Consider the following 21,022-nt stretch of genomic DNA (forward strand, 5'->3'; position numbering starts at 1 on the left):
CTCTCAGGTATGGATGCTCCTTCCTTCATCACTTCTTTTCACCTAAGGGAACCAGCCTGCTGTTGGTTAGGGCAAGATCATAGTTGTTGCTCTTGGGCACAGACATTGAGTGTAAGAAATCATGGCTGGAGCAGGAGTCTGAAGGAGCTGGAGCATGGTTGCTGGACCTCTGCAGGACAGAGATCAGTGTGGGTGCTCTTGGGTGCACTGGTGCTTTGGGGACCTTCTCCATGGAGGTAGAGAAGGATGCGTAAGTGGGTGCTGGAGGACTGGGGGAAGGCATGTGCTGAGGGCTCCTTGTTCACAGAGCCACAACTTCAAGACATTGCACAGGGGTCAGTGCAGAGAGACCACCTTGAGCTGTCCACCAGGTCCCTCTCAACCTGGTGGGGATTGATAACAGGCCCCATGAGCAAGGAGCAGATGGGGAATTGGGAGTTAAGAGATACTTGAGATGGTGGCAGATGAGTTAGAGGAGACGAGGAGTGGGGAGTCTTCTGGGTTTGTTGCAGCTCAGCCTAAAGGTTGTGGCACTGCCTTCTCCATATCTTGCTGGGGGCTCTCTTCTCTGCCATCCTTGAGTGCCTGTAGCCTCCGAGGGATGCCAGCGTGGCAGAGGGGTCCTCCTTTGGGAAACTGTCTCTGTGCCCTTGCTCCAGTGAGAGCAATTAATGGACACCAGAGAGGCTGTGGAGGAATAAGAGTCTTCCATTGCTCCCATCTTGGGGGTCTTGCCTCATTTTCTTGCCTGTGTGATGGTGTTGTCAGCTTTTGGGGGTCAGGAGGGTAAGAGGGAGGTGTTGCCAGTTGTGGTGGTGGTGGTGGCGGTGGGAGGCAGCATGAGCTGAGCAGGATCTGCTCCAGTGCATTGTGGGTCCCTGTAGGTATCAGCCTGACTGAAGGGCTCTGTGTGCCCAGGTGAAACTGGAAGAGGGGAAACAATATGGGCAACATGATGGGCAACAGAAATGGCATAAATATGGTTTTGGGGTGAAATAACTCTTTGAGGATGGTGTTTCTCCAGTCTAAGCTTGGTCATAATTCTGACAGGATATACAGACACTACAGTGACTGATTTCTCTTGTGACAGCCCTAGGAGAGGACTTTGTGGATAACTCACCTTTGATGTGGTGTCACCTGTAGCTACTTAACCCTTCAAGATTGTTAGTCTGGTATCCCAAAGCCAGGAAAGAAAACTTGTAGCATCTTCCCTGCCCTGTGAGCTGCCTGGAGAAATTAGCCCTGGGGATGGGACAACTGCCAGGACTGCTAGGAAAGGCATCCTGTCCAGGAGCAGGTGCCAACCTGCAGCAATCCCTACCCGCGTGGTCAGCAGGTCTCGTCGGCCCTTTCCCCCTGTTGTACCTGACAAGTGTGTGTGCCGTTTGCAGGTCCTGTGGCAGTGATCAGCGGAGAGGAGGATTCAGCCAGTCCTCTCCACCACATCAACCATGGCATCACGACACCCTCATCCCTGGATGCTGGCCCGGACACAGTGGTGATCGGCATGACCCGCATTCCCGTCATCGAGAACCCCCAGTACTTCCGACAAGGTCACAACTGCCACAAGCCAGACACGTGTGAGTGCCCGATCCGGAGCCCCCCGTGAGGATCAAGGGATGGGCTGGGGGAATGGGGGGAAGGAGGACGAGGAGGAAAAGGTTAAGAGGATGAGGAAGAAGAGAAGGAGGTTTTTGAGGAGAGTGGGTCTTGGTATGGTCCAGAAACCAAAGTGAATCTCAGGTCTCAGAAATCACAACATACATGTAGATGCTTCCAGAGAAGACTTTCCACTCTCACCTTCACCTCCCTTCACCCTCCCTCCGCCACCCACCCGTCACCTTCCCCCCTTGCCTGAAAGTGCCATTCCAAGCCAGGCTCTTCCTCATCAGCTCCAAGCATGAGGTCCCAGGTGTGAGCAAGAGCCACCTGAGAGCATGGGGATGGACATGACCTGTGCTTGGCTGGGGAAAGGACCTGCCTCCCCTTCCTCCTCCAGCAGTTTCCCAGTCACAGGGCTGCCTCTTTGGCTCCCCAATGGGCCAGGGAGAAGCTCAGGACTCATGTACATAGGTGGGGCAGATGTGTGGAGATATCTTTATCTCCAGGGGTTTTAGATGCTGGATGTCTTGTTTTTACGGGCTTCTGTAAAGCTTTTACACCTTTCTTGTATAAATCTGGGTCACGAACTGAGCTCATTAGACTAGCAGGTGGTGATCAAATGGTCCTCTCCAGTTTGCCTTTCTAAATTCTGAGTATAAGAGAAAAGTGCTGTGTAAAAGGATGCTTTTCTGGGAGTCCTGCACCACTTCCCACGTGAGTGGTGGGATGCAGCCCTCCCCAGCATGCGGCTCACAGGTGGTAGTTGAGCTCTCCCAGGCCTCTTGCCAGCTCTGAGATGCAAGCCAAGCAATGCAGGGCTTTGGGTAACGTTCCTCTGTTGTTATTGCTCATCCTTTTAGTGTGTCTTGGTTCCGGGTAGAACTGGAAGAATAAAAAGCTTGGAAAAAAAAAAAAAGGTGAATAAGCCTCAACTTGGGCTAACTCTGTGGCTTAACCAGCAGCAGGGAGTGCTGCACTGGCCACCCCTGTTCATCCCCTGGCTTCTGCTGACTCATGGGTGTAGGAGACATAACTCAGCTCCTGTAAACAGGGAGAAGGCTGATTTCCCATCTTGTGGGAACCCATTTGGCATTAAGTGCTCAGTAGGAGCAGACTGTTCCTGTTCTCCACTCCTCTCTCAGGGGAAGGGGAGCTGGAGCTGCTGTTCCCATGGAGGTGTCCGTGGGGCAGCCCCTGCTGTGTACCCTCCTGGGTCCTGCTGGCTTGTGTCCAAGCCCTTATCACCACCCTTCACTTGCCAGAGTGATGGGATGTACTCAGTGAATGTGCCTGGCTTTCCCCTTGATTTTAATTTTAATGTGCTAAATTTGTTCTGTTTGTAGAGAGGGGAGGATGAGGGCGGTGATTAGGCAGGAGCGGAGAAGCTGAATGTAGCTTGTTTTTTCTGTGCCGTTAATTATATATTTTACATTTCTTATAGCACCTCATCTCAAAATGATTTACAAACTCTGATGGCTTGGGAGGGGGGGCTCCCCCGCTTTACTTTTTTTTCCTTTCCCTCCTGTGCTGTCTCAAATCTCTTTAATCTGTGTGCCGACCATTTCAAGACGTGGGTGCTGTTAAGGCTGTGCAGTGGCAGAGCTTAAACCTCAAAGGATTAAGTTTTGCTCTGAGTGTTTGCTCCGTGGGGCTTGTTAGAGCTGGGTGGGTTGCAGAGGAAGTTGCTCACAGCAGGATTTGGTTCACAGAGATGCTTGGGATGGCATCTGGAGGTGCTTTACCTGTGGAAGGTGCCACAGGAGGGGATGGTCCAGATTTTCCAGGGCTACAGGGCAGTGGGGCTGAAACCAAACCCCACAACAGTGGCACTGCCTTTGGGTAATAACAAGAGGCAAACCACAGCTGGATGTTGGCAGGCTGAATGCCTTAATTTTTTTAGATTTCTTTGTCATTCATGGGGCAAAACCCAGGCCTTCAGCCCTCAGGTAGAGTTGAATTTGGTGTGCGCTTTGTGTTTTAGTCCCCAAGACTTGTCTTGGACAAAATTTCTAACTTCACTGGTGGCTTTGCTTGAGGCTGGAAAGTTTCATAATTCACCTTTTAAATTAACCATGCTTTGGGGAGCTTTTGCTGTAAGGGGTTTGTTTGATCTGATGTGCTCTACTCAACTTAAGCCTGAGCTAGAGAATATTTGTTGCTCCTGTTCTCCCCATGGTTCTCATGCTGGAGGGTTTTTCTCTCCTCCTGTGCAGAGCTTGGACACAAACAGTTCTTCACTTGCTGTCAGTTGTAGAGAGAACTCCTCTGGGCTGGGGAGTGCCTTAATGCCCAGCTGAGCTCCTGCCACCCACCTCCCACAGAGCTGCTGCCCACCTGTGAGCAAAGGTGCTCCATGACACCCAGCGTCTTTCCTTTGCACTGAGTTGCATCTTCAGCAAGCATTTTTCCTCTCCATCATGAAGCTTTTCTCCCTTCCTCACACAAATATCTCTGTGCTCTTGATGTTGTCTGGGTGGAGGACATGCTGATACCCATTGCCAGGCTGCAATGAGGAGAGCAAACTCTGTATGCTTAATGCAGTATTAATAGTACATTGATGTGATATAGATTTCTGTCACCCTCTATACTAGCAAGCATCACTTATCACACAGGGATGACGGATGTTTATTCCCAGCCACTTAGCTCTGCATAATGGAATTGCAGCTGAAATATGGAGACCAGCTCCCTGCCTGTGGAGCTGCAGCCCCTCTTGCTCCCGCTGTGCATTGCTGTCCCATGGGATCTTCTTGTTAACGTGTCCTCAAGGAGACAGAAACGTGTTCTTCACTGGGAATGTGCTGTCCTCGTGACAATGAGATGAAGGGCACAGGAGCCAGCTCTCATTTATGGCTTCCTGGGATTTTTGCAATTGTCTCTTACCCCCCTTCTCCTACTGCCTGTTTTAGAGGAGCAGGTGGGACAAACGTGACTTAAAATTCTCTTTCCCTTCCTGGATGAGAGATTCTCAAAGAGCCATGGAAGAAACCAGCACCGCCCTGTTTTCTTGTGATGAAGCATTGAGTCTTTGAGAAGATGCTTCCCCAGCTTTACGCTGTAACTCCATGGGATGCTGGGCAGCACTGGGGTTTGTATCCAGTCCTTGTCTCAGCTGTCCTCAGCCCTGCCTGGGGAGGGTTAAGCAAAGAGTTTGGCGATGTGGACAGTCCAGCCACAAGTCAAATTCAGAAGAATAAGCTAAAACTGCCTCTTTCTCCTGACTTTTTGCACACTGAAGAGAAACCAAGTGTATTTCTTCTTGGCAGACATCAGCAGGAGGAGCGACAGGTTGACAGGAGTTTGCACCTCTCTGTATTTGGAAATAAACAGATGAGAGGAGAAGAATGGGACTTGTGGCAAGCACTGTGGTCAGAGTAAGTGATGAGGATGAGGGTGTAGGACCACATAACATCAGTCTATAGTCAGAGGATTTGGTGGGGCAAAACATACCCTCATTGATGTCCAGAAGGTGGCTTCTGGGCAGGATTGGCAGTAACAGCAACTTCTTACCTTATCTCCATCTCTTGAAGTTCAGGGTTTTAATTTCCAAAACACAAGTTTTGTAATTATGAATAGCTGGAGATTTCTGTGGTGAAGTATTAGTAATGTTTCAGAAGAATCATTTTGGAAGATTGTTTTACTTTAATAATAGTAATTAAGTAGTCATTAATTCTAAGCAATAGGCATCAGATGCAGATTAGTTCTTGGATCTGATCTCTCGAGCTTTACTCAAATGCCACAGCACAGTTTTGGAGTTGTTCAGTTCCCTTGTATTTCTCATCTAACAAAACAGGTCTTCTGGAGAATAACACAAATCAGAGAAAAAAATCCAAACCTCAATGGAAAAAAGTAATCTGGGGGGACAGGTCCCCATTTGTGTCCCAGCAGTGGATGTTCAGTTCCCACAAGCACAGTGAAGCTAGACTTTTGGGGCAAAAGATTTGATTTTGGGGGAGGATTTTGCCAGACACAATCGGAGCTGGCTGTGTTTTCCAGGACTGGCGCAGTCTGGGGACTGGGATGCATTCTCCACACGGGTGGAGCAGCCGTCCTTTCGTACAGTCCTAATGAGGGTTTTTTTCAACCTCGTTTATTACAGGCTGCCCTGACATAATTACATATTCGAAGTTAGTAATTACACGTATTCATGCTAATTAAGTAATTAGATATAATTACACCAACTGTAAATACATGGTAATCGGCTAAAAAGAAGTACTTCAGAAAAAAACAAGGCAAATCACACAATAAAGGCGCCATCAGCACTCTTTCACTCAGTACCCTGCCTTTATCTTGTGTTTCAGTGCAGCTTAAAAGGAACATTGTGGTCATTTCAGAAATCATATTTCTTAAACAAATAGATTTCCTTATCTCTGGTTCTAATAGGTCTTGAAAACAAAAATGAAAAAGATATTTACTCTTACCACTGTTAATTTTTTTTTTTTTGCCTAGTATGTTCTGTTCACCCTGGGCATGGGAAGATAAAAAGTATGCAGCATTTCTATTTTTGGTCAGTTCATGTTCCAATTTTTGCCAAAAACAACATGAAACTAAAGTCATAAGTGCTTTTAGTTTTATTTGCCTAAAAAAGAAAACTGAAACAGTTGGTAGTGAAAAGGAGAAAATTTTCCTTTTCTCCCTTTACTTATTTTTTTTCTGTCAGGGATAAGAAGATTTGTCAAATATTCTTTTCATGCAATATAAATGTGGAGCCCAGTGTGAAGTGACAACAGCACTCTGCTGCCCCATGGCCAGCCTGGGGCTGGGCTGTGCAGATCTCAGCCCCTCCCACAGTGCTCTGCTGTTTCTCCAAACTTTTCTTTTCTTTTTCTCTCCTCTGAGACGAAAGCTCCAACCTCTTCTCCAGCAGAACCTAGCTCCCATTGCTCTTCTGAAGTAGGCACTTGTGGTCAAGTCTCTTCTGCACTGGAGTTCCCACTGTTTTACAGTCTTGTCCTTCTCACTCAACCCATGTGAGATACTTTTAAGGGTTTTGACAAAGACCTGTGAGTAGCTATATACTCATTTATGTGTGTTTTGCTACTCTGTTCTGTGTCTCCTTATTGGTCCTAACAAAGCCTGGGTTTGTGTCTTGGTTCTATGGAAGAGCCCTGACCGACCTCACCGCTCAGCTTCTAACAGGTGATGGCATTAGAGGTTTCTGCAATGACCTTCTGCTCCAAATTTCCCTTCTTTCTAGTTTGCTATTGATTCTCCCAGAAAGTGCTCTGAACTCCAAGTGTTGATGTGAAAGTCCTGCAAAAGAGTTGTACATCGAAGAAACCCCACAGGCTCTGGCTGGCTGTTTACAGAGCAGATGTTGTAGGTATCTGAAGAAACATGTGAGCAACCAAAATTACTGCTTCTGTCCCTCACTGGAGCATAACAGAACTTCCCTTGTGCCCAGCATCACCTTCTTGTCCTTTGCCCAGACTGCAATATCTGACTAACAGGAGACATACCATGGACACTGGAACTTGATCCAACCTTCTCACGTCTCAGGTGATTTTTCTTACCTGTGGTTACTTTCTGCTCTGCATCATTTCATCCAGTTCTGAAACAGCAAGTGGAAGAAATACCACATTTTCCAGAAGTCCAACCTTCATTTGCAGACGTGGAGTGCCCATCCCACCTATTACCCCTGCACTTTGAGTTGCAGCCTCACGCTCACTGAGTCACACTTCAGACCTTCCTGCCATGATGGTGCTGCAGAAATGAGACTTTTTTGGGATGTCTTGGAAAGGCTGGCAAAATCCATTGCATATACCATGCCTCTCAGCCAGCTCTGCAGATGCTGTCTGTGTGGATTAACCATGAGAAAAGCAGCATGGCTCTGCCTGACCTCTGCCTGCTTCAGGAGGAGCTGCTGTGGCCAGCGGTGCAGCCCTGCTTGCTCCAGATGTGACGGTCACCCAACTTGGTTTGAACACAACCTGAGCACCTTCTGCTGCTGTTTGGATTTTAGATCCAATCTCTGTTGCTTTGTCGTGTGTTTACTGGAGATATTTGTAACAACACCCAGGATCAAAGGGGGCTGGGCAGGCTCCAGCCCCGGCACGGGGAAGTGACGCTGGCAGCAGAGCTGGGTGAGGATACACTGGGCAGAGATGTTCCTGGTGATGGGGAGCCACAAGGAAGAGAAACCCTTAAATCAAGCAGAACTTGGTTTTGGGCTGCTAGTTGTGACCTGCCTGCAGAGAGACTGCCTTAGTGATGGAAGTACTGCAGGATACAGACATCAAGGAGTTGACAGGGAAGTATTTCCTCATACAAAGCTCTGCCTGCTCCTCTGCCTAAAAGCATTTCCACTGAACTGTTTAATCTTGATATCTGTGGGGCCAGCAAGCAGTGTTGGCTCGCCTGGGGTGATTTCAGAAAGGAAGCCCTTGATGTGTGAACTGTCAAGCACTTAACAAGCCAGATGAGAGGAGGTCCTGACCTGGTTTCCTTCTGGATTTGGAGTGGCTCTAGCACAGCAGGCTTCTCTTGCTGCCTGGCAGCCTCGTCCCTGCAGCAATTGGGTTGGACCGAACTGCCCAAGACATGAAGTATCTCATGGAGGATGTGTACGTACACCATGATATTCTGCCTTGCATCCAGTCCCCTGCTCATCTCATATAGGGGCTCACACACCCTCCCACTCCTCTTGCAGCGTTCCCTGACCTCCACACCCGCACCACTGTCCCTGTGTTCATGGGAGAGTGTTCCTCTTCCACTCACCCACACACCGTGGGATGGGCACGGTATAAAACACTTGCTGAGTCAGTAACTCTTCTCTCCCCGTGGCTCAGCTTCCTGCACAGTGACACCCACACACCAACCCCCTCTGCCTCACAAGTGCTGCTGCTGCCGAAGCACACGTGGATTTCTGCTGAGCGCCCTCCAGCTCTGCCTTTCCTCAGCAAAGCCAGGGATGCCATGATGCTCCCGACCAGGCAGTTCCCCCACCAGGGATTGCCCTAAGCCAGCAAAGATGGTTGTGTCTTCAGTTTCTGGTGGGCATTCAGAGCTTGGAAGGACAGGTGGGCTTTTCATGGTCTGGCATGAGTCCAGTCTCAGTGTAGCAGGGTGAGAGGAGTGGGACAAAACAGGGATAAAATCGATTTACATTCCAGTGTTACTAGCTGCATGCCTAGGTATTGGTACCTTTCCCTATCCATATGCACTTGTATTGTGCTTGAACCTGAAGGACTTGTCCATGCCAGAGAGAGCAGGGCTCTGTTCACCCGCCAATGCTCCTCATGCCTGTGGTTTCATCCCTGCAAGACAAGAGGTAGCAACACAGTGCATGACCTGAGGCTATTGCAGACTCAGGCAGCCCTGGTGTCAAGGGTAATGAAGGGGATTCAGGAGTGTTCTCCTTATGGCTCATTGATTGTTTGAATTTTGCTGTGGGTCGCTGTAAAAATAGCTGGTGTATGTATGTGTGTGTGGGCAGAGTTGTGGTATTGATTTCTTTTGGCCCTCATTTAAACATTTGTCTTGCTTTTGAATGAGTTTATTGTGGCTTATAATCCTTGGCTGTTGGGAAAGCGTCTGGAGGCGGGAGTACCTCTGCATTCCTGGGACAAAGGGGATGTACCCCTGAAGGCACCAGGAGCTCCCAGAGTTTGCAAGGGCATTGTGTTGTGACTTTTTTAGTCTAACCAGGCTGTTTTTCAGATTTAATATCTCTCAGAAGTGCAAGGGGCCACATCGTGATCAGACAGAAGATGTCTCTCTGGTTCGAAGATTGCAGGCTCTCATTGTTTGTTCACTGTCTGGTTAAATTGTGATTTCTAATTAAAAATAGCTGCTATTGTTTAGGAGTTGGAGCAGTTTTGCACGACCGCACACACAGCAGGAACATTATTAGTAGCGCTGCCTTGTGGGACAAGAAGTACAGCCCAAAATGTAGCAGAGAAGCTACAGATGTATGTCAGTAGAGGGTAAAAAAAAAAAAAACAAACCCTACCCTTAGTGCTGCTTTTGGGCTAGACAGCCCAAAACAGCCTGTTCAGTCCTGAAAGCTGGGGAAAGACCCATGTAAAAAATTATTCTGCCTGAAGAGTTTCTTGTGTAAAAGGAGGGTTTTGTTTCCCAGCCTCTTGTGGTGGCTGGCTCTGGGGAAACAGGGGTGGGCAAGCAGGGGTGGCTTGTGCTTCCCAGCAGGACGGGGCAGGTAGAGCAGAGCACGATTGCTTCATATAACAAAAATGCAGAAGTTGTCATTCTTGGCTGCTGAACGTTTCCAGTCTGCCTCAGCATCCTTCTGGCCACCTTGCTCTTGTTGGTGGGTGCAGACAGGGAGTGGGGTCAGCGGGATGAAGGAAGATGCTGCTGCTAATGGAAGCACCACTTCTGCTAGTGTGCTCCTGAAGCAGCTGTCTTGCACTGTGGTTAAGTGTAAAGCACTGGCCTTGTTGAACAAGATGTGATTTACTGAAGTGAACATACCCGTTTGAGAACTCAACAATCCCATTTCCATGTGTAGCTGATGTAAGATTTGTATGCAAGTGTCTTGAGGTGAAAAGTACATTGAATTCACAGCATGTGAGGATTGCTCTCAATGCCTGGGCTTGTCTCCCATTAAGACAGGGTTTATTGCATAATCCATTTTTAGAATCCTGCACACTCATTCCCAAACACGCTGCAAGTTACCTAATGCTGAACCTTGCTTGAATCTGTTCAAGCCCTCTCTCCCTGCCCCTCCCTGAATAGATCTGTTTAAGAAATGGGAACAAACCGAGGCTCAGTGAAAGCATGAAAATTTCTGTGTGTACCACATCAAGGATCAGGCCGTCCTGCCATCTGCAGTCAAGCGTGGTCAATACGGGATGCAGTACTCAAATTAAGTGATGATTTACAGCTTCACATAGACTCAGCTTTTCCTGATGGTAGTTCCAAGTTCATGTGCTGATGTTGCAGCAGTTCCTGAAGTTTTCTGTCACAACTCTGGGTCTGTAAAAATGTCACACCTCTATTTCAGCCCTACTAACCTATTTTTCCTCTAAGAATTGGAGCACCAAGTCTGAAGGTTACTAAACCTATCTATTTTTATATATAAATCTCATATATATATATATATATATATGTTTGATCTGATTTAAATGTACTGGTTTATAGTTTATGGACGCCTGTTCTTACTAATACATTTTAATAGATTTTTACATCATCCTTCCCTATCTCACCACCATACTGCCTTTTTTTCCCCTTTCAGAGGTAAAAGGGATCTTTTTTTTTTTTTTCCCTAAAAGCATCTTTTAAATTCAGGACAAGCAGTTTCTCTGGCTCCCATAAGTGTGACAGGAGACAAAGCAGCTAAGTCTCCTAAGTGTATATGGCAAATTGCAATTAGAAGAAAACACTGGAACAAAATTACTTTAGTCCTTGTCATCCTTCCCCCAGCCCTTCTCACCCCTCCACCTCGCTCTTGCAGGATTAAGCCTAGCTAATCCTCAGATGAGCAAGATCTTCGGGAAAGCAAAGAGGCAGAGTAAAACCAAGGGAAGAGAAAGAAAAATCCTTCACACTCAACACTAATAAGGAAATTATGGGCGTCCTACATTATGAATTGGATGAATTTTTAATGGTTAGAAATGCAGTTGATTTATAATGCATCCATCCTAGACTGCAGGGCCTGTCGCCAGCTAATAAATAAATGACAGGCCCTTTGTATTAAAAGTATCAGTCATTTTACATCTCTGCACTGTAATTGATGAGGAGCATTGAGCAAGGGAGATGGTGGCCATCAGGTGTATACCAAAGCAAAGGACCTTGTGCTTCAAGCCATATCTGAGGTCTTGACTTACCAGAAAGCTGCAGCCCAGTCTTCAGAGGCTTCTCTCAGATGGGCCACAGCTTCTGCTCTATCCCATTGCCCACAGTCCAGAACCATAAAGAAATAAAGAGCTTGGCAAAGGGCTACATGATTTTGAAAGGTCATTTTAAGCTCAGCTTAGGGCCCTGTTTAATATGTGTTATGCTCTAGGACAAGGTTAGTTACCCCTGGAGAGCAGCGGTATCTCCATCTGAGGTGGCTGCCCAAAGATTCCTTCCTGCATGTGGAATGAGACAGGACACTTTGGGTCTGTATCATGTTAGACTCCTTGGGAGGGGTGGGGGAGATTGTGCCGTCTGTTCTCTTGACACTCCCAGCTATTGGCACAGTCAGGGTGAGACGAGCTCAGAGTCAGAGATCAGCCCGAATTCATACAAATCCCACCACAAATGTTCACACTGAGTCTGTGTTAAAAATAAATTCTGGGCAAATTCCAGAGATGGGGTGGGGTGGGACTGTTCTGTTCTTGTGCCAGATCCCAGCAGAGCCCAAATGTCAGGGGAACCTTACTGAGAGCACAGCAGGCAGCTGAGTATTTGAGGGATGGGGTATATTTTATCATCTTCTTAATGAGGAGAAGTAACTCAGCATCTTGTATTTCTACTATTTCCTGGAAAGAGGCATTTTTCCTTCAAGCCCATCAAGGCACTGTCAAGCATCTTCATCTCTATTTTATGGATGAGAAGAGGCAGCTGGAAAGACATCAGTTTGCTCAAGGTCACACCAGGTTGCTGACAGCTAGCAGCCTGGCCCATGTTCAGCCCACTGGACCATGTTGCGTGTTTACAAGTCCCCACCTGAAGTTCTTTCACAACCAGTCTTTTGGAGTCAGGGGTTTGGATGGACAAAGGGTCCTTGGAGCTGTCAGCTGTATATTATGATCCCAGAAAATGGCTATTCTGAGCTTTACCTGCTCCTTTCCAGATAGGTTTAGATCAAACTCTCCCTTTCCACTTTCATGGAGGTCAAGCTACAGTCTAATGTGTTTCTGCTTTGTTCTCTTGACTGCTTCTGATGAGGCCTCTCCTTGCTCATCTCATCTCACCTAGGCATTGCCTCCCTCACTGGAGTTGGTTGGAACCTGAGTGCTGGGCTCAGAGGAAGAACATTTATTTTTAACCTTGGCTTCAGTTGCTGGCTGAAGGAATTAAGCAGGGAGGCTGGGATATGAGCCTGGCTGCCCAAGGAAAGCCCTGCTCTCTAAGATGCAGACTTTCATCTTGACCTGGAGGAAGGAAACGCTTATTGCCTTATTTATTACATGTCCCCAAAGCAGTGTAAATACTATATCCATGATAGATATGGATCTTATGAATAATATAGAGATTTGAGCTAAGTAATTGCTGTGCTTTTTTAATACAAGAGATCCTCAGCATCAAGTAGTATTAATGATCTGTCTTGACATGGGCTCTGCAGAGGGTGATTGCAAACCCCAGTTCCGTGAGAATTTGAGAAATTGGGGGAGAAATCCTAATGTGCTGTTCATCCCTTCTGTTCCCTGTGGGACACTTCAGAAAGAGTATCCTGTCTGCTGATTTTTCTCAGCTTTCCCTAGACCCTCTGAGGACGGGAAGGCTAAGTGAGTTTTGGGAAAACAAATCCCTTTTGTAGGCAGGCTGGGCTGGGCTGTCAGAGGAGGCAACTTTGGGAGGAAATGTAATACAAAGATCCTAGCAGCTCCCTGTGGTCACTAACAGTTCTCCAGACATTTCTGGGAGAGTAAAACGATTAGTTACAGTGAAATTGCTAAATTCAGGCAGAGGTAGTGATACTTTATGTCTCTGCTGATCTGAGCCTCGTCTCTTCTCTGTAGCTTTAATATGAAGCTCTCCTTTCCCCTTGCTCTCTGAAACCCTTGTGCAGCCTTGCTGCTGTGCACTGTTGAACAGGTGGTTACGTTATTATGAGAAATTCTCTATAAAGTCCACTCTTTAATGCCTTAGAATCTTTGGGGATGAATTTAAGATATTAAGAAGTATTGAGATTTAACACCTTCTTTGCAGTGACATCATTGTGGGGGAAGGGATAAGGGGATAGTAATGGCAGCATTGTGGTGTGGGCCACTTTGTGCCTTGCATCACTGATGGCAGAGAGCTGGTAGCCCAACTGGCTGGTGTGTCTTACTCCCTGCCACAGAGGTGCTGAGTGCTGCTGTTAGAGCTGCAGAGCTCTAAGGCCTTTTTAAATTAATGGAGCTGTCTGAGAAGGTTATGAATGCCTTCTCAGTTTCTTTTTTCTCCCTCAAACATAACACCTCAAGCCTGAATTAGGCTGTTAAACTTTTTCATTCCTCTCTTTCTAGCCACGTTCCTCTTTAAGGTTGTTTCTTTTCCTTCTTCCACTATCACCCTTTTAACTGGAATGAGGGCAGGTGAGACCTGTGGACTCCGTAGCCCATGTTCTCACCTTGTCAGTCCAGGAGGAGCAGGTCTTGCTGACCTCTGTGGGCTATGTGGAGCAGGGACCGTGGGCTCAGGTGTTCCTTTGCTACAGGAATGGTAGCTCATTAACACTCTGTGCCCTGCAGATAACTTTTATTGATCATCAGCTGCTTAATCAAAAACTCTATCACAGTTTGTTTTGATTATTTTTTCCATCTCTTCATCTCTAGAGAATCAGCTTAGCCAAAGTTAATGTACTCATTATGCAGTTGGGAAACCACTGCCACAGACTGCTATGTAAATCAAGGTTTCAGGAAGGTTTGTGTCCTCCTTCCCACATGTAGCAGGATGAATTTATTGGGTGCATATTCCCCTGCTTGATGGGGTAAAACAGGCACTGGGGACGTTGTGCTGAGTTGGGTTTTGACTTGCCTGGGATGGCAGTACTCACCTCCCAGGTTATGCAGAGCCCAGGCTCCACATCTACATCCTCACAGTCCCAGTACAGTGATGAACAGCACTGATGCTACACCCGGTGCTAACCCACCCGTGCCTTTCCAGAGGTGTGGGAGCCTCCACATCACCATAAATACCTACCAACATGGGCATCTGGACAGCTGGAGACCTCCCTCCCTTCTCGTAGACAGATGTTTGAGTTGAAACCCTCAGCAGTTGGGTGATGAAGTGAGGTCCTGTGGGTGACCAAGTGCTCAGAGTGTAAGAGAGCTGGGTGGGGGGTTATCTGTGGAGGGGTACGCTGAGGAAGGAGGACGGGGGTGTTTGAGAGGTGTGAGCTGAGGAAGGGAGATGGGAGGACAACTGAGTGCCAAACCATAATGGCAAAAGTCTGTGCAGCTGGACCACGCATTTATTTTTTATTTTCTGATGATCTGTGTGCAATGTATATATAGACTCAGAAGTGGTGACTTACAGAAAAGTAGGACATTAAGTCCCCTATCTAAACAGATCTGAGCACTCCTGAAATCAGCACCTTGGATATGTTGCTCTTGGGCATTTTGCTGATACAGTGAGGGCCAAGGCTGCAAACTCTGTGGCTTTACTCTACTGGAAACTGTCAGAGCTCCAAAGAGGGGAAGTGATGAAGCTGTGCAGCAAGTGGCAAAGATATTTCCCAACTTTTGCCATGTCTTCAGTTACCAGTTCTGAGGAGTGTCAGGCCAGTTTGACTGGGGGCACAAGAAGGGTTTGAGAGGGAAGCCCTAAGCTGCTTGTCCTTCGACTCCAAACATGTTTCTCACTCTGGCTATGCTGAAAGTCCTGATATGATTAATTTCACTTTTGTATTTTAATGTTTGCTGCATGAAATCATTCTCCTTCATCCTATAACCTATTGGGCTACATATTCCATGCTGGTTATGGTGTTGCAATGACCTAATTTGATTGCAGAGGGTCGTGTCCCGTATAATGTTGCTTTGTTTTCTCAGTAGTCGATACAAACTCAATTTTATTTTCTTTGAAAAGAAGGGGAGGCAGGAGCCCAGCATCCACAGCCAAGATTATACCTGCACTCTTACCTTGTTGCCTGGCTGTGAGGCTGTAATGGCACATGTAGTTCAGCTTCAGTGGGAGCTGCAGGCTTGTTTTATTTATTTATTTTCCTGATGGTACTGAAGGGGAAAAAGGATGAAGCTACAGCAAAGGCCCTCATTCGTAGCTGCTAGCACCTCTAATTTGCCTCAAGGAGCCATTAATCCAACAGGCTGGATGCTCTCTTGATGGAGCTTATCTCAGGAGGGGAGGGTTAGCTGTGTCTCCCTGTGGGACCTGGGTGAGTGTTCAGCTTTCTCCTCTTGCCTCCAATTAGATGCTCAGTCTTTTTTACTGCCATGTTTCACCTGCCTCAAAGACCCTTCACCTGCCTTCCGCCTCTGTAATTTATGAGTAGCTTAGAGGGGAAAAGGCGAGTTTGGTCTCAATTTGTGTGGCTCATTTGCATGTGAAATAAGCATTTCACTTCAGCAGCAGTGCCAGCAATCTCCTGGCCCCGCTGGTCTCGTTCAGGGCGGCTTTGACATCTCCAAGGCTGTGGCTCGGTGAGCAGTGGCAGGGCTTGCTCATAAACTGGAAGTGTCACCGTGTTTTTGCAGAGCTCGTTCAGAAAATGATGTTTTTCAGCAGCTCATAAAGGAGGTGTCAGCCCAGGGTTTGGTCTGTGAAAAAAGAACCTGCTTTTTCAAACCACAGAGTGCACGAGCTCTCAGCTCTGGCTCGTAGGCTATATCTGCTGGCTGGGATTGCTGCTGGGGGAAATTATTCAGCTGATGGTTTCATTGCTATTTTCCTCATAGGTCCTGGACCTTCTGACTTTGTTCTCAGGGTATTCCTCATTTTCAGTCCTGCCTTTTCCTGTCCTGTTGGATGTTCAGTGGGCCTTCAATTAAAATGGGTCTGTTGTGGTGACAGAGCAGGAGACAGAGAAGCACTGGCAGGCAAAATGGATCATGATTTTGCAGCTTTAGCTGCATGTAGAAGTTGAATGAATGAGTCAACAGGTCACCTGGTATCCCACCAAGCAGACTCCCTTGTCTTGGGTCAAGGATTTAGTGGGAAGAGGCCAGGCAGTGGAGTGGCAGTGGTCTGTGTGGCTGGGCGAGGACCAATGGAATAGGATGGTAAGCCTTGAGGACAGGAGGAGAGGCAGGAGACTGGATATGGGTCACTCATGTGATCCTCCTTGGCAGAATACCAGGTCTTCATGAAACAAGTGCAGATCGAGCCCTGATTTGTTCTCAGTTTCGAAATATTTAATCAGAGAATCAAATATGAAATCTCTTTAAGAAGAGACTGGCACATGGCAGCTGGCTGAGTGTTGCAATCAATGTATCCGCTGTGAAATGTTTCCTGCAGAAATATTACATCCTCTCTCATTTACTTGATGATCTTTATGTGAATCAATCAAAAGATGCCGCACACAAATAGTTCGACCTGTGATCCTGTGGGTGTCCATTAGAGAGGCATTTGCTTCATGTTAATGGACCTGTTGATTAACAAAAAAACCATTGCTTTTTAAATAGAAAGCTGTTGTCTGATGGTAATTGTTGGCATTGGCTTTTCTGCTACCTCCCCTCTCCAGTACATCTCTCACTCTGTGCCAATGCATGCGACTGCCACAAAACCCAGGGAGAAGAGCACTCATATCTTGCCCAAGCACTTATCTGAGGAGAACCTTCACCTGAAGGTGTTGGGAAGGGCAGAGAGAGACTTTTCTGCACTCAGCATTTGATTTCACCACTTTCTGCCTTGTTCCATTATTTGGTTTCTGCGCCCATCTGCCTTGTCATGTGATGTCCTGTTGGACTCCCAGCTATGTCCAAGGGAGAGCTTCCCCTGAAATCCCCAAGAGGCCAAGGCTTAGTAGGTCCTTGAGGAGTCTGATTGGGTTTTACACTAGCTGAGTGCATGGAGTTTTTATTTGGGTCTGTAAAGCCTCTAGTCTGTTGGAGCAACAGTGTTCGTTTCCTTTCCTTACAATATGGACATAGGCCAAGTCTCCACATTTCTGGGTGAAAATGTGCCCATGCTGCAATGTTAGTTCTTGCTTTTCTGATGCTAGCATGACAAGAGCCCCAGCTGGCATTTTAAGCATTAGAAGATCAGGATGATGCCCACTGCACAGAAGATGTCCTTACTTTTGAAAGCCCCTTCACCAGCCTGAGTGGACCCAACCCAGTGATGACTGAAGCTGTGAATACAAGGAAGCAGCATATTCAGTGCTGCCAGACCTCTGGTGTGGCCCTGGAAACATATCCCAGAACAGACCACTGTGCTGAGCTGTGTAACACAGCTCATTGCAGAAGCAATCACGCAGCAGGGCTGACTGGTCCAAAAGGACCAGGCTTGTGGCTGTGGGTTGTGTTCAGCCTCATGCTGGTAGTTGCCAGCAGCTGTTCTGCTTTCTGGGAAGCATGTTGGGATCCTTACCACTCAGCTGGAGGCTGTGGGAGCATTTGGTCCTCTCCCAGGCTGCTGGTGCAAAGCAGCCAGTGTTCAGTTTGGCAGGCCAAGCATCACTTCAGCCCACTGCAGAGGGGACCAACCCCCCCCCCCCCGTGTCACTTGTTTATTTCTGTCATTTATTGCTACAAACCAGCTCACCCAGAGCTGTCCTTCCCACAGCTGGTGGGAGTCAAAGTGCCGAGGCAGTTAGTGGATTAGGGCAGCAGAGTGAAAACCATTTGGCGTTTCTATCCTGATTCTTCTGGGTGCCTTTAATTAGCATGATTGCTCAGCACGGATTTTGCCATGTTCTTTAGCTCCCCTGGTTAGAATAATTATTCCCCCAGCTCCTTTTGTTCCAATTCCTGATCGCTTACAAAGTCTCCCGTTAAAAGCCATTAAATCCGTAATGCGAGAGTAAATGTTCAGCAGCAGTTCTGCTCTCGGCCCCACACGTGCGTGCTGGCACTCCCCGGCCCCTCTCCCGCACTCCTCTGCTCCCTGCCACGTGCTCCGTGCCGCAGCATCGCTCCCTGCTTTCCTCTCGCACGCTTCCCCACCGGCCATCCCACGTGTCCCACTAGCAGCAGGTTGTGTGCACGTTCTCCCTGCTTCCTGCTGGCGCTTTTGGCATCGCCCAGCTGGGTTTCCTCTGTGCACGGGCTGGTTTTGGCAGTGAGGCTGAATTAAGGGCTGTGGACTGTGATCTCTCACATTTAGTTGCATGTTGCAAATGTGAAAGGGCCATTAGAAGTGTATGTTTTTGCATGATTTTGCCCTGGTGTGGGTAGTTCTTGCTTTGAGGAGCAGCTTACGTAGAGGGAAAAATGTCACAGCTGGGGCAGAAGGCAGGACTTCCGATGATAGATGATGGAGAAGAAGAAAGACTTATTTGCCTTCTTTTTAAAGTAAATCTGTTTTCCTCTTTCTCAAGCATAAAAGCCTCTGGCAGAGGGAAAATGGGTTTTGGATAGGATAGCCGTGTTCTCAGGAGTTTCCATGTTGCAGTGCCTCCCCACCCGGAGGCCTGTGAGCTCAGCCCCTTCACTGTCCCTCATCTCTGCTGATATTTGATCAGCCCAGGCCAATGGCTTGGCTGGGGCAGGCACACAAAGGCTTGCACAGAATGATGTGGTGTGAAATAAGATTGGGCTGAAGTGCTTTAAATGTCTTGTGCACTTAGGTGACTTGATGTGAGAGGGAGAAGGGAGAGAGGGAGACTTATTTTCAGACCCAGAATGAAACTGGGTCAGAGAAGGGTCTGGCAGACATGTAGATTGTTAAGCTCAGAGCCGATTGCCGGAGCAAAAATTCACAGCCAGACCACTTGCTGGAAAAAACTTGCGGGAAAGAAACCCTGGTCCTTCCTCCCTCATTTGAATGAAGACCCCTAATTGACAGCAGCCACACATTTTGGGCTTAGGTCTTAAGCTGCTGCCCTGCCGTGCTGTGCCAGACCTTCCCTGCTCTGCAAAGCTCACCCTCTGCTGTGGGGTGGAGTGAGGGTCTCCTTGCACAGCAGCAGCCCCCCTCCAGCAGCTTGGAGGGCTCCCCACTCACCTTATCTGTGCTTTGCTGGCTGAAAGGAGCTTTCCAGGCATTTTGTACATTCTCATGCAGAAATATACCAGGTTTCATGTGTGTTTTGTGGAAGCAAAGCCCCTTCTCCTGCAGAATGAAGGCCACCACAAATACCTGTCACTCATTTGGTTGGCACTATCCAAATGGTCCCATAGGGGCTTCATGATGTTGGCATAAACCCATGTTTCTCTGTCTTCAGCTGGGAGACCACAGCCTTCCCTGTACCCTGGGGTGTGTGTTTTAGAGTTTGTGAATTGTTGGAAGGTACCAAGACATGGTCTTGAAACAAAATCTGGAGCCAGGAGCTCTCCCTTGAGAAGTGTAATGACACTCTTCTGATGTATTTTGGTGCAGAAGGCAACTTATTTTGAGAACCATCTAGTGGGGCAATTGTCAAGAGCCAAAGAGCTGTGGGGACAGCTTCCATTTCCAAAACAGTCCGCACTGGAGAGACACGGACAAAGAACAATAATTCCAGACAACACAGCATCCAAACAGCCTAAAAAATCAACAAAACCTTGTTCCTCAAGGCTCCCTGCTGATCTCACTGTGTTTTAGCCCTCAGCTCATCCTGTTCCCATTTACAGCTCCTCTGTAGTACTCGGTGCCTCCTTGCCTGCTGAGATCTCCTGCACTCCTCAGTTTCCATCCTCGGCTTGTAAACTCCATGAAACCATGTTTTCCCACAGGATGTTCTTCCTGACACTTCAGACTCTCGGGCTTGTACCACTCCTGGGCTTCCTGGAGGGCAGCTCTGGCCTTTCTAGACAACATAAGGTGTTGCTGGAGCAGATGGCAGAGTAAAGAGACTTGAATAAGCAAGGATTTATTCTGGGACTTGATCAGCTCCTCACCAGCCTCCTCCCATCCTTTGAAGAGCAGGAGAACATCACTGACACTGCCTGGGCTGGGAAGGTCCCAGCTGCAGACTGCAGCAGTTGTGTGCACTCCTTTCCACCATCTGTGTTTCTTCTTGGTGTCTGCTCTCATATCCCAGCCCACTGGCTTTACCAATCACTTCTGTCCCCTTCTGGACCCCAGAGCTCCTGGAGAGGATGGGAATCTGGAAAATGGGGCTATTCACTGTTCAGTGTTCACAATTATCATTGGTTCCTTTGGAGACCTTGGAGAAAACATGGTCCTACTTTATGCCACCGTTTTGCCATCTGCATAAAGAATATAAGAGCTCCTTCCTCCCCAGGGAATGAGCAAGGCGTAACAAATTAATGTTTATGAAGCACTTTCCAGCTCAAAAGGAGTTTGCAACAGGGCTGTTGCTGTTCTAACTCAGGGGCTTCCTTTGCTGGTTGGCCCTTTGATGTGGCGATCTGTGGTGCTGGTGGATCAGCTGTACCATAATTGGAATTAATCAGCAATTAAGGAACACGAGCCCAACCAGATTCTTTCCCAGTGGATATTCATTTCTGGGCACATTAGTCAGTGGTTTCAATAACTCCGTAAAACGCTTAGGGTAACTATTGCTATCTGAAGCAGCTGGGGAACAGAGGCAGTGTCAGAGGGACATGAATACCTGTCAGGCAAAGTGGAAATGAGAAGCTCTTGTAGCACTGTGCACAGTGCTTAAATCGGCAGCACTCCGAGGGCTGACTTGAAAAAAAAAATAAATTAAAAATTGACAAAAGAATATATTTGAAAACCAAAGTGATGAAAATGATGTATTACTTGT

General features: G+C 47.6%; 1 protein-coding gene across 4 annotated transcripts in view; it reads left to right on the forward strand.

Annotated features, from left to right (window-relative positions):
• The window catches only part of NTRK3 (neurotrophic receptor tyrosine kinase 3), a 219,466-nt gene that overhangs the window by 114,417 nt on the left and 84,027 nt on the right, over window positions 1-21,022 (forward strand). For all 4 annotated transcript variants that reach the window (XM_027688403.1, XM_027688402.1, XM_027688406.1 and 1 more), the window contains exon 12: window positions 1,392-1,580. In XM_027688403.1, the coding sequence (XP_027544204.1) occupies window positions 1,392-1,580 (189 nt within the window). The remainder of the gene's footprint in view (window positions 1-1,391; window positions 1,581-21,022) is intronic.

Source organism: Neopelma chrysocephalum, unplaced genomic scaffold (assembly GCF_003984885.1).
Source record: "Neopelma chrysocephalum unplaced genomic scaffold, ASM398488v2 Primary Assembly neopelma1_75, whole genome shotgun sequence".
Taxonomy (NCBI): domain Eukaryota; kingdom Metazoa; phylum Chordata; class Aves; order Passeriformes; family Pipridae; genus Neopelma; species Neopelma chrysocephalum.